This window comes from Hypanus sabinus, chromosome 6 (assembly GCF_030144855.1).
Source record: "Hypanus sabinus isolate sHypSab1 chromosome 6, sHypSab1.hap1, whole genome shotgun sequence".
Taxonomy (NCBI): domain Eukaryota; kingdom Metazoa; phylum Chordata; class Chondrichthyes; order Myliobatiformes; family Dasyatidae; genus Hypanus; species Hypanus sabinus.
Genome location: NC_082711.1, coordinates 83,672,685 through 83,685,465, shown reverse-complemented (window position 1 = coordinate 83,685,465; position 12,781 = coordinate 83,672,685). Strand labels below are relative to the sequence as shown.

At 39.4% G+C, this 12,781-nt stretch overlaps 1 protein-coding gene across 1 annotated transcript in view; it reads left to right on the top strand.

The window, feature by feature from the left end:
* nfx1 (nuclear transcription factor, X-box binding 1) overlaps window positions 1–12,199 on the top strand; it is a 73,370-nt gene extending 61,171 nt beyond the window's left edge. The window contains exons 21-24 of the mRNA XM_059972538.1: window positions 1,898–1,964; window positions 2,828–2,973; window positions 3,615–3,719; window positions 11,711–12,199. Of these exons, the coding sequence (XP_059828521.1) occupies window positions 1,898–1,964; window positions 2,828–2,973; window positions 3,615–3,719; window positions 11,711–11,789 (397 nt within the window). The 3' untranslated portion in view covers window positions 11,790–12,199. The remainder of the gene's footprint in view (window positions 1–1,897; window positions 1,965–2,827; window positions 2,974–3,614; window positions 3,720–11,710) is intronic.
* Window positions 12,200–12,781: the final 582 nt, after the last annotated feature.

The following is a 12,781-nucleotide window of genomic DNA, read 5'->3' as shown; positions in this document are numbered from 1 at the left end:
CATGAATTTAATACTGCACATCAGCCAGGAAACACTATTCCTACTGTAAAGTATGGTGGACATAGCAGTATGGTATTGTAATGCTTTTTAGCAACAGGAACTGGAAATCTGGTCAGGATTGATGGGAAAAAGAATGCTGCTAAATACAGAGAGATCCTGGATTAAAACCAGCTAGCCTCTGTCAGAAAGTTTAAACTGGCAGAAAATTTGCCTTTCAGCAGGACAACAACCTAAAGCACAATACCAGAGCACCCATGGAGTGGCTTCAAATGAAGAAAATTGTCCTTGAGTGGCCCAGTCAGAATTCTTACCTTAACCTGATCCAACATCTCTGGCAAGACCTTAAGATTGCTGTCTACTGCTGCTCCTCAACTAACCTGCCACATCTTGAGCAATATTGCAAGGAAAAATGAGAAAATCTTCCTCCGTCACATGTGTAAGGCTAATAGAGACTAATCCAAAATGTCTTCTGGCAATAATAGCTGTGAGAGGTGGATCAACAGTACTGAGCAATACTTTTGAATTGCTAACATTTCTGTTTTTGAATTTTTAGTTTTTCATGCTTTACAATTTTCAAAGGTTCAAAACAGGTTTAAAGGTTCATTTATTATCAAAGTATACAACTCTGAAATTCTTCTTCTCTGGGGAACCAAGAAAGAAAAGAGCAGCAGGACGATCTTCAATCCCCAAGTACCTCCTCCCCACACAAAATACGAACAAAAACTGAATAGGCTCATTGAACCCCAAATCCTCCTCCCCTGCTCACAACGTTAAAAAATATGATTTTAAAAATGTTTATAGGCCAAGTCTACATCCAAAACGCAGAAAACCTGGGTAACATTTTCTGGGCACGACTGCAGGCCTTTCCTGCTGTGTAGCAGAGTGATCCTAGCAGCGATCAAAAGGCAGTCTCCCTCTCCATAGCAGAGCGATCTCACCAGCGTTCAAAAGGCAGGCAGCCTGCGCTCACCTTCTCCTTCTGCATTTGCCTCTATGTCTCAATCTCCCTTGTCACTTTAGTCGGAAAACAGCGAAAGCTCTCATCAGTGAAATTGAGTCAAACATCGGCACAAGGTTCGTGCATGCTGCCTCTGCCTCCTGGAATCCTCTCAGTCTGCAGAGTGCTGGAACACCCAAACGATCTCCAATTTGCAAATCACAGGTTCCAGTGGTTCCAGAGTCATATTCAAGATGAAACACAAACGTAAAAGACACAAAAGAAGTGAATGATCTATGCAGAAGATATCGACCGAAGGAGCTTTGTATGCAGGCGCCATCTTGACCCTGTTTTTTGGACTCAACTATGAATAAAAAAATTGTGATTCATAAATTAAGATTCTCAATTAAATTGCTCAAAATCCCTGTTTGTAATACTCATGTTACCAAAGGTTTGAATATTTTTACAAGACACTGTAATTGAATCTGCTCATGTTATTGTGAGATGTCTATAATCAATCTTTCTAAATATAAATAGCACCAAATAGACATTCCACAATTGAAATGGGTCTTTCAACCTTATTTGTTAACTGGTTTCTTCAATAAAATAGAAAAGGTTTAAAAAATTATTTTGTCTTCTGAGTAGAGAGCTGAGACAGTTTTCTTCTTCTATACTGTGTTGAATGATTTGGGAAAATGCTATAAATTGTGAATAACTGTGTAATTGCTTTTGTGTTTGTGTTGAAATATGCACAGGGACAGCTTTCTGATAGATTAATATGAGATACTGAATAGCTATATGAAAAAAAATCCATGAGCAATGGAAGGCATAAACCTGGGTTTGTTCATTAAAAGTTATTTAGTTATATGCATGGTGCACTTAACTATTAAGTCCATAAGTATATGGATTAATATGTTTATTAATGTGTGCTTAAGTTGTGTATTTTCTTCATGACTGTAGGAAAGATTTAAAGTTTGTGACTGAAGTGGAAGAAGAAATTAAGGCTCTGGTAGAAGCTGTCAATAAGGTTAGCTCACCAACTAATAAATAGCCTTTATTATTAAAATACTCTCACGTACATCTTGCCTGAATGCTCATTGTAGAAAGGGAAATAGAATAAAGTGATTGCTTGTCTGGGCAAAGCTAAACACAAAAGAAGAAAACATTACCTGTGTTATTCAATATCGACCAGTGCTCTTTTCGAAATTTTCACTCAGCAGGACGGTGGTATATTTTAGTCATAATTGGATTAATTAGGTCCATCTAAATGGCGGATGATGGTTGAAAAGAAGTGGAAATAACATTAGTCTTTTGTGTGATTTCTGCCACAATGCAGTATTATTTATTTAATAGATACAAAAATGCTAGAGGAACTCAGCAAATCAGCATCTATGGAGGAGAAAAACAGTCGACATTTTGGGCTGAGATCCTTCATCAAATCACCCTCAAGCAGATGTGCTAAGCTCCCATTTTAGTTTAAGCTTCTGCTTTGGTGGCTGGGAGTTTCATCATCTGAAAGTATTTGGGGGAAACTGGTCTTTTAAGTTTCTATTCTTAGGGATTCAAGGCAAGTTTCAAGAGAATATTAAATTTTTGCTGGAGAAAGAGAATAGAATAATACTCATCTTTTTCGTATGGATCCTATAGAATCACATTATAATACGTTGCTTTGCTACCCTTTCAATTAAGTAATAGTGCTTGACAGATAGTTAAAAATCTGCAAAATTGTAATCTTGTTAATCTGAGGATTGCAGCAATATTTCCATTCTTCCCTCCAATGATAAACTGCCAAGTCAAAGTATACCAGTAAAGATAAACATCTTTAGCATGAATTATTTTAGTGATAATATTAAATATTTTCTTTTGTTTAAAAAAAATAATAATTTTCAGGGCAAGCAGCAGAAGAAAAGTCGTTGCTACCCCCCTATGAACAGGGAGCACCGCAGAATCATTCATGAGTTGGCTGAAGTCTATGGTGTTGAAAGTGTCAGCTATGATAGTGAGCCCAAGCGCAATATTGTTATCACTGCTGTGAAGTAAGTATGAGGAAGCTATTATGGACTTCTGGGGGGGTGTGGGAAGAGTTCTGCTGTTCACGTGTGGGATATAGAGGGACAAATTTGGCTCTGGGAAAGTTATTTAAATTTCCTTTAAGAGAACAAATCCAGCTCACTTTATATGATAACTGAAGATTTTATCAGTCACTGTTGAGGTTGGGCCCGCTACTGAAAACTGACTTAATTTTAGAAGTAAGTAATAATTTCATTAAGAGCCTTCAGGAAGACAGTTCAAAATGGGAAATGAAGGGAAAGGGTTGAAGTGCAACAGTAGAAGTTGGATGCACAAGTCACCTGACAGCAATGAATTATCAATTTTCCTAGCTACAGTGCTTGAAGATACTTGTTGAAAAAGTAAAACAGTTATAAAGGAAGACTTCGTATTTTAAAACTACATTTCCTAAATGCATTTGATTTGTAAGCAGTAATTTATCACCGTTAAATTTTAGTTTTTTAATTGATAACGTGCTGAAAACTGGCACGTGATATGAAATTGTAGTAGTTCAACTAATTTTATTCATTTACACTCAGTACTCCGGAGTCCGTTATCTGATCCAAACTGTCGCAGTTTTTTTTCTTTCATTGTTTGAATGATTTCAATAAATTATTCTTATTCTCAGAGGAAAATCAATATGTCCAAATGTTTCACTGACTACTGTAATAGAGAGAGAGATGGTAACAAGACCACCACCACCAATTGCCCACTACAGGCAACAGGTTCCCAAGTAAGTTGCATGTGCAATTGTAATCTACTGACTGTAATTTTACCAATAAAATTTTTTGTGCACAAAACCAAGTTAAATCTTAAAGAAAATGTAGTTATGTAAAATCTATTCTTTCTTTGGAACCTCTGAAATTAACATAATTGAAATGAAGTATGAATCCCAAAGAGGATGTCAATGAACCAGGCAGGCTAGACATCCCTTCCAGCACTGTACCAAAGAAGCTAATGCCATAATGTTTACATCTGGCAGCTTGAAGCTCAACAATGCTCACGTTGTTTCAGTTTTAGCCGTTTAGTTGAACTCTAACCTGATCCTGTCTTCTATCAAATCATAGCATTATACAAGGGCTAGGGACACAGATTCCAGTTAAGGGCAAGAGACAGAGATGCAGGGAAAGTTTTTTTTAAACAATCTGGAACTTGCTGTCTATGGGATGTTGGAAATGGAGAATGATTTCTAATGGAACGTGGATAAGCACTGGGAAAACGAGGAAAAATAATGAGCAATGCTACAGAGATAGAGCGAAACAAATAGAATTTACTAGACTGGTCAATAGAAACCCAACGTGGACTCAATGGACCAAAGCAAACTCCTGCATTCTAATACTGGAGAGGTAGCTGCCTTTCATCACAGTTGAAGCTGAAAATGTGAATTGACGTTGAACATCAAACAGTATAGGCCTTCAGCCCACGATGTTGTGCCAATCTATATAAACCTACTCCATGATCAATCTAACCCTTCCCTCCTACACAGCATTTCCATTTTTCTTACATCTATGTGCCTGTCTAAGATCCTCTTAAATGTCCTGGTAGTAACCTCTACCACCACCTTCTGCAGTCCATTTCAGGTACTTACCAGTCTGCATTTTGAATGAATGAATGAATGGATGGATGGATACATACATACATACATACCTCTAACATCTCCCTAAACTTTTCTCCATCATTCACTTCATTCAGCTCATCATTCACTGCCTTCACCACCTATGCCTTTGTTTCTCTACACTGCTAAGAATCTGACATTTTTCTGCCCTGCTCTGCATCCTGTCCATGTCCCATGATAACCTCCAACACTATCCCCAACACTTCCAACCTTTGTTCCATCAATAAGCCTACTCACCCAACCCTTCACTTCCTCATCTAAGTAATTAATAAAAACCACACAGAGCAGGTGTCCCAGAATAGATCCCTTCAGAGCACTAGTCTCTCTGCCTTCTCTGGACAAGCAAGATCTTAATACACACCGCCAAGTTTCTGTGAATCCTATGCCTCATAACTTTCTGGATGAGCCAACCATTGGGAAACTTGTAAAATGCACCTGTAAAATCCATAGATACCACTCTACCTGAATCATTTTGTTTTGCTACATCTGTGCAGCATGACCTGCCCTTCAAAGTCATGCTAACTATCGTAAGCAGAGAACGCCATCAACCAACAATGATGACCTGTGTTGGGAAAGTGATTAAAGTACTTTAATCACTTTCCCAACACCAGTTTAAACATAGGCTTAAACACTCAAACCCTTAATGAATTCCTAACAGCAATTGCACAGCATTCAGCAAATCTTGGACGAGCTCCCACAAATGTAACACCCTCACCAGGCTCGCATGCAAACTTGGTTTGTTAGCTGACTCTGCTAACATCCAGGGACTTAGATGTGAGAAGGCTACCTTTCTTAATGTACATTTAGGGTCAGTATGATTTGGGTTCAACTATTTGGATGTTTTGATTAACAGAACCCCAATTGAGTGAATGCTGTGTAAATACTGCCCATATGCCATTATCAGTTAGCAAGAAATAACAGATCATACATCATGTACAATTATAAAGAAAGTGTATTTACTAATTTCAGCTTTATCAAATAGTTATGAAGAGAAAGAAAAGAAAAAATAACAGGGCCCATTACAATTAAACTAGTCTAAATATGCACATGCATTGGAACTTGTGTTGTCCAAAAGCTGGGTGTAATCATTACTCATGGTGCTGAATTCTCACCACTAATCACCAGTAGAGCTTCCCATCTTGGACTCCTCTCATCTTGCAAATCACTCCTTGTGATCTCCTCTTCCCGCAGGATAGAATCCTATGGCCTGTCTTCCTGATCTTCTCTGCATCTCCACCAAAAAGACCAGGAACCCACTAGTGTCCACCCAGTTCTCTCTAGAAACTTCTCCCAGTTCCACTATCCTGACACAACTGTCCTAATTTAAACATCATAGCCGCTTATCTTTAGCTGAAACCAAGCAATTCTACTAGCAGGACAAGCTGCGTTTACAGCAAGCCCTAAATAAAATGCCCTAAAGCATTAGCAGTAAAAATCTCAACCAGGGCATTACCCTAATAAAAGCTTCTCCAGATACTTGCCTGCCTCCAAGAATACTCTCCAATATTTTGCACACCATTAATGTAAGACACACTGGTCTGGAATTCCCAGGTTTATCTATTACCCTTCATGAGCAATGGAACAGCATTTGCAATCCTCCAATCCTTTTGTACCACATATGTGGCTAGGGAGAATGCAAAGATCCTCATCAATCCATTCTCTTTCTTTCATGGTAACCTGACGTATATCCTGTCAGGTCCCAGGGACTTGCCTATCTTAATGGTATTCAGAAGCTAAACATGCTTCAACACAATGTTGACCTCACATTCATCGAAGTCCCTTTCCCTAGTGAACACTGAAGCAAGGTATTCATTAAGGACCTCACTTACCTCCTCTGCCTCCAGGCACGTTTTCCCTTTTATCCCTGAGCAGTCCTACCCTCGCTTGATCTTCACATAAATGTAGAAAGCTTTGGATTTCTGTTGAATCCTACTTGCCAAGGCCTCATCAAGTCCCCTTCTAGCACTCCTAACACAGTTCTTAAGCTCCTTCCTGGCTACGTTATAATTCTCAACAGCCTTACCTGAGTTTTATTTACTTCCCAAATCTTAACTATGCTTCCTTCTTCCCCTTAACTAAATGTTCCAACTCTCTTGACAACCATGCCAACTTTTCCCTCTCAGTGGGACAAACCTATCCAGAACCCCATGCAACTGCACCCTCAAAAACCTCCACGTTTCTGCTGTGCATTTCCCTAAGAACATCTATTGCCAACTCAAGCTCCCAAGTTCCTGCCTAATACCATCATAATTAGACTTACCCCAAATAAATACTTCCCCATATCATCTACTCTTACCCTTCTCCATGGCTATGCTAAAGGTTGAGGTTGTGGTCACTATCTCCAAAATGCTTGTCTACACATAGAGGTGTGTCACTCAGCCAGATTCATTGGGCTAGTATCAGATTCAGTATGCCATTTCCTGGCACTGAACCATCCACATACAATCAAGAGTCCTTCTTGGATATATCTAAAAATCTGCTCCAATTGATCCTCCTGAACTATGGAGGTGCCAGTCAATATTAGGGAAGTTGAAGTTGACCATGACAACAACCCTGTTATTTTTGCATGTTTCCAACATCTGCCTATTCACCTGCACCTCAGGGTCCCAGCGGAGGGCCTATAGAATGCTCCCAACAGAGTGGTTACTCCCTTTCTATTTCTGGCTTCAACCCACACAGACTCAGTAGACAATTCCTCCACAATGAATTGTGCAAATGTGATTCTTTCCTCGATTAGCAGTGCCACCCCTATCCCCCTTTTACACCTCATCTAAACCCCAGAACATAAAGCGGCCATTTCTGCCCTTGCCCAGCCAAGTCTCTGTAATGACCACAACATTGTAATAACATCTACTGATCTATGCCCTTCACCCTCACTTTCATCTCATCCAACTGACTACATTAACGCCCTATCCTTCCTCTGGGAGGCAACATACCATCCATGTGTTTCATTCTTGTCCAGAATCTTCTGTCTGTTCCCCTAACCAATATATCTGGTCTCATTCTCGCATTCCTCTTCTCCTCCTTCCCTTTTAAGTTCTGATTCATTGCCAGAGACCTGGCCAGAAAATCTGTGGTTTTTCCCTGTTAGGCCATTTTCACCCCCCGCCACAACAGTAAATTTGTTTTTGAGCATAATTTCCTCAAGGCTAGCCTACAATGTCTGCCTGTTCCCTTTTCTTCTGGCAGTCGCCAAGCTGCCTGCAACCGTACTGTGAGACTACCTCCCTGTAACTCGAGTCTATCAACCCCTCAGCCCCCTGAGTGATCCATTTAGTTCTACTTCTCTAATGTGGTCTGTGAGGAACCGCAACCAGATGAACTTCTTGTAGGTGTAGTTATCAGGGACACTGGAGGACACTAGGGACACTAGATTTCCCACATACTACATGCAAAGCATACACTTATCTCTCTGCCATTACTACTGCTCTAACTGTACAATAAAAAAGAGACCTCACCTTAGCCTCTGCTCACCCTAACCTCCAAACCAAAGAGTCGACACTTCACCCTCACATGGCACTTGCTCGCAGCAGGATTGCAACCAAAACCCTACCTGCTGCTACCTTTGCCTTCTGCCTGAAGCCTTTTTCTTCAGGAGCTGTCTCCCCACACCTGGGCCACTAACTCTGCTTCATGCAGTCTCTTGATCTAAAGCCTGGCCTACTTGCACAGCCAAGTCTCTCCAAATGGCCACTCTGTACCTTACCCTACCTTATTGGTATTGGCTGCTATTGATTAGCCAATCAGTTATTAACTAACAAATTCCAAATGTGCCTCTTTGAAGGTCCTGTTCAGTGAAGCACATCACTGAACACTCATCAGAGAGTGCGAAGGCCTGCCTCCTTGATACTCACACATCTCAATCCAAATCCTGCTGTATTTTCAGTGGTTAGACAACTAGCTTCACACTTGATATAATAATCTGGATTTAGGATAGTTATCTCTTGCACACTTCTCTCAGAATGAGATGTCTTGCTGAGAATCCTATGATAACAGGTGTTGCTAGATGTAGTAGAGAGTGTTTAAAGGTCCTTTCAATCTTTGATTTCAGTTATTAGACTGCTCTGGGCAGCCCTTCATTTTGAATGCTCAACTAAATCTTGGTCCTTTCCAATTTCCATAGTGAAATTCATTGAATCTTTCATTGATTTTGTTCTATAGGTTTATTGCCCACAAGAAAATAAATCTCAGGGTTGCATATGGTGACATACAGTACAGTGCCTATAAAACATATTCATCATCTTCCCCCCAACCCCCTGGAAGTTTTCTTCTCTTATTGTTTCACAGTATTAAATATCAGTGGATTTAATTTGGTTTCTTTTGACATTGATCACCAGAAACAGACATTTTTGTGTCAAAGTGAAAGCAGATCTCTACAAAGTGATCTAAATTAATTACAAATATAAAATACAAAATAATTGATCGCACAAGTATTCACTCCCCTTCCTCTGCGCACCCCCCCCCCCCCCTTAATATGACAAACCAAATCGTCACTGGTGCAGCCACAAGTAAGAGAAAATTTGCAGGTGCTGGAAATACAAGCAACACACAAAGTGCTGGAGGAACTCAGCAGGCCAGACAACATCTATGGAAAAAAGCACAGTCGACATTTCAGGCTGAAACAACTGTACCTTTTTCCGATAGATGCTACCTGGTTTACTTGTGCAGCCAGTTGGTTTTAGAAGTCACATAATTAGTTAAATGGAGATCTGTTTTTGGAGACCTGTGTGCAGTCAAGGTGTTTCAATTGATTATAGTAAAAATACAGCTGTATCTGGAAGGTCCAACTGCTGGTCAATATCCTGGCAAAAACTACACTATGAAAACAAAAGAACACTCCTAGCAACTCTGTGAAAAGGTTATTGAAAAACATAAGCCAGGAGATGGATACAAGAACATTTCCAAATCACTGAATATCCCTTGGAGTACAGTTAAGTCAGACATCAAGAAATGGAAAGAATATGCCACAGCCGTAAATCTACCGCGAGCAGGCTGTCCTCAAAAACTGAATGACCAGACAAGAAGGGGCCTAGTGAGGGTGGCCACCAAGAGATCTATGACAGCTCTGCAGGAGTTACAAGCTTCACTGGCTGAGATGGGAGAGACTGAACATAAAACAAATATTGCCCAGATGCTTCACCAGTCGCAGCTTTATGGGAGAGTGCCACTGTTGAGAAAAAACTATGAAATCTCAGCTAGAGGTTGCCAGAGTACTGAAGTCAGCTGGAAGAAAGTTCTATGGTCAGATGAAACCAAAGTAGAGCTTTTGGGCCATCAGATTTAAACGCTGTGCAAGCCAAACACTACACTACATCAAATATACATTGTGAAGCATGGTGGTGGTTGCATCATGCTGTGGGGATACTTCACTGCAGCAGACCCTGGAAGGCTTGTGAAGGTAGAGGGTGAAATGAATGCAGCAAAATACAGGGAAATCCTGAAGGAAAACCTGATACAGTCTGTAAGAGATAGCAAGATAGTGACCCCAAGCATAAGCCAAAGCTACACAGAAATTACTTAAAAACAACAAAGTTAATGCCTGGAGTGGCCAAGTCAGATTCCAGACCTCAATCCAATTCAGATTTTGTGGTTAGACTTGAAAAGGGCTGTTCACTCATGATCTAACAGAGCTTGAGCAGTTTTGTAAAGTAGAATGGGGAAAAGTTGTAGTGTCCAGATGTGCAAAGTTGTTAGAGACCTATCCACACAGACTCAAGGCTGTAATTGCTGTGAAAGGTGTAAATATTGACTTGAAGCGGGTGGACTTTGTAAAAGATCTCATTTTGTACAGCTCTGTTTTTACTTTGACACAAAAGAATCTATTTTTGTTGATCAGTGCCAAAAAGCCAAATTAAATCCATTGTAATTCAATGTTGTGAAACAATAAAACATGAAACATTTCAGGGGGGATTGTGAATACTTTTTATAGGTACTGTATATGTACTTTGATAAATTTACTTCCAGCTTTATAAGGCTAAAGTTTATAGGATCATAGAAAAGCTACTGTCACAGAAAGAAGATCATTTGTGTCATTACCTCGATGTTGGTTAAAAAAGCCACTTTGTCCATCGTCCTCCAGGTCACGCATCCAAGTCAAATGTGAGGTTTTCTGCTTTGGCCATCCTTTCTAGTTTTGAACTCCAGATCTCCACCAGCTGTGGGGTGAAAGAAAACATTCTCTCTCCTCCATTAATACTACTACCAATTACTGTAAAAATCTGTACCACCTCCCCCACCCCCCAAGATTCTGTCACCTTTGCTTGGGGAAAAATGTCCTTTCTACCTACTCCATCCAAGCCCTCATATTTTATGCACGTCAGTTAAGCTTCCCTTCGATTTCCTGGGCTCTGAAGCAAACTCCTTGTAAATCTTTTCTGCACTCTCCAGTGTTGTCATAGTTCTGTTCTAGTGTAATCATATACAGTTCTGAAGTTCTGAAATGCTGTTTGGCGCCATATCCCCTCCCACCACCATTTCCACATTTTTTTTTTTCGTTTTTGGAAAAGCCAACCATAATTTGTGTAAGAGTTCCATTTAAGGGTTTTAGCTTATTTAGCTGAGACATCATATAATTTGATGTTTGAAGAATATTTCTTGTAGCTCATTCTGTGAATTTACCCAGAGAATGACACTTAAACACAGTAAATCTTCCCTGGGGTATTGCACTTGTGCTTTAGCAGATTACATTTAAACAAATAAATTGAGATTGATAGGTGAGACCGTAGAAAGGTTTTGAAATGATGAGAAAACTGAGCTATTGCCCTTCCTTATTCATTCAGGAAATGTGGACTTCACTGACAAAGCTACCACTTACTGCTCCTGAACTGAGGATGCAGTTAATCAACCATATTTGTGATTTTGGAAATGAATACAAGGATGCAAGACCTTATATCCTTACCTGATTGCCATTATAGATGAGTGCACACAGCAGACAACTGACTAGGTTATTGTGAGATAACAGCAGAGTTGAATATATAGGTTTAAAGAAGACGGTAGACGAAAGCCAAACAGTTGTGCATTAAAATTACACTCAACAGATCAAAGTTAAATTTTGTAACATGCATGTTACTAAATTGCAAAATTCTAAACTCTTTTCTGTTATCACCCAGGATTGACAATGGAACATTCAACATGCAAAAACCATTTAAGGAGGAACCAATCATTGATTACTTTGATGTTCAAGATTAGAAGAATACTTTTTGATTATATTTGGAGTTTGGACCGCACATCCGAAATTAAGTGAAATGCAGTAACAGATTCAGTAATTAATAACAGAGAGCTGAGGAAAATTCGTAGGAAGAGACAGATTTGGCAATCGTAAATTCAGTTCAATAGGCAGAACACAATGGAATGCCATTCTACTCTGTTGGATATTACAATTGTATGAGAAACACAAAAGTGAAAACGGCAACATCTATGGGGTGAAGTGTGTACTGTACATTTCTGTCAGCATTTGTGCTGCCGCTGCAGACAGTGTTGACCCAAGGCTTAACATCGTTTTCTCATTTGTTTTGTGCTTTTGATAGAAACCTACTTTAGCACAATGTTAAAGGTGGCTGTGTAATTATTGAACTCAATAAAGATGAAATTAATCTGAACACATGAATTATACAGTGTGCTAACTAGAGATGTAATTCTGGTAATCTAGTTGCAAGCAGCTAGAATGAAAGGGTGATCTTTTATTTAAAAATCTCTTCCAGCATTTTCTCAGGTCAATTCTTTGCACATTTTTTTAAAACGGTGATTCAGTAAACCTTATTGTGTGTCTTTGCTGAATTGTTAGACGTTAATTACTTCTGAAACAAAAGGCCAGCAAACAGAAGATAAAACTGTGGAGAGTTTGATGCAGGCTAGTATTGTTCTGCATTGTATTCTTCAAAGTACATCTGCAAATTATTTAGCTCTGGAAATGTTATAGTTCATTTAAACATGCCCACTTCTATGTTGGTCACTGGAGGTGATGTGTTTAAAGGACACCAATTACCAAAAGCTTTTCCTGTCATCAGCACTTAGACTTATTGATGGATCTCAATCATTGTAGGTTGTTACATCCCTGTTCAACAGTACAAGCTCAGAAGCTGCAAACCACTTATTTCACATAAGTATATTCAAAAGGCATTTGATACAATGCAACATAATAGATGTCTGCAAAATTAAAATCTCTGAAGAATAAAGTATGG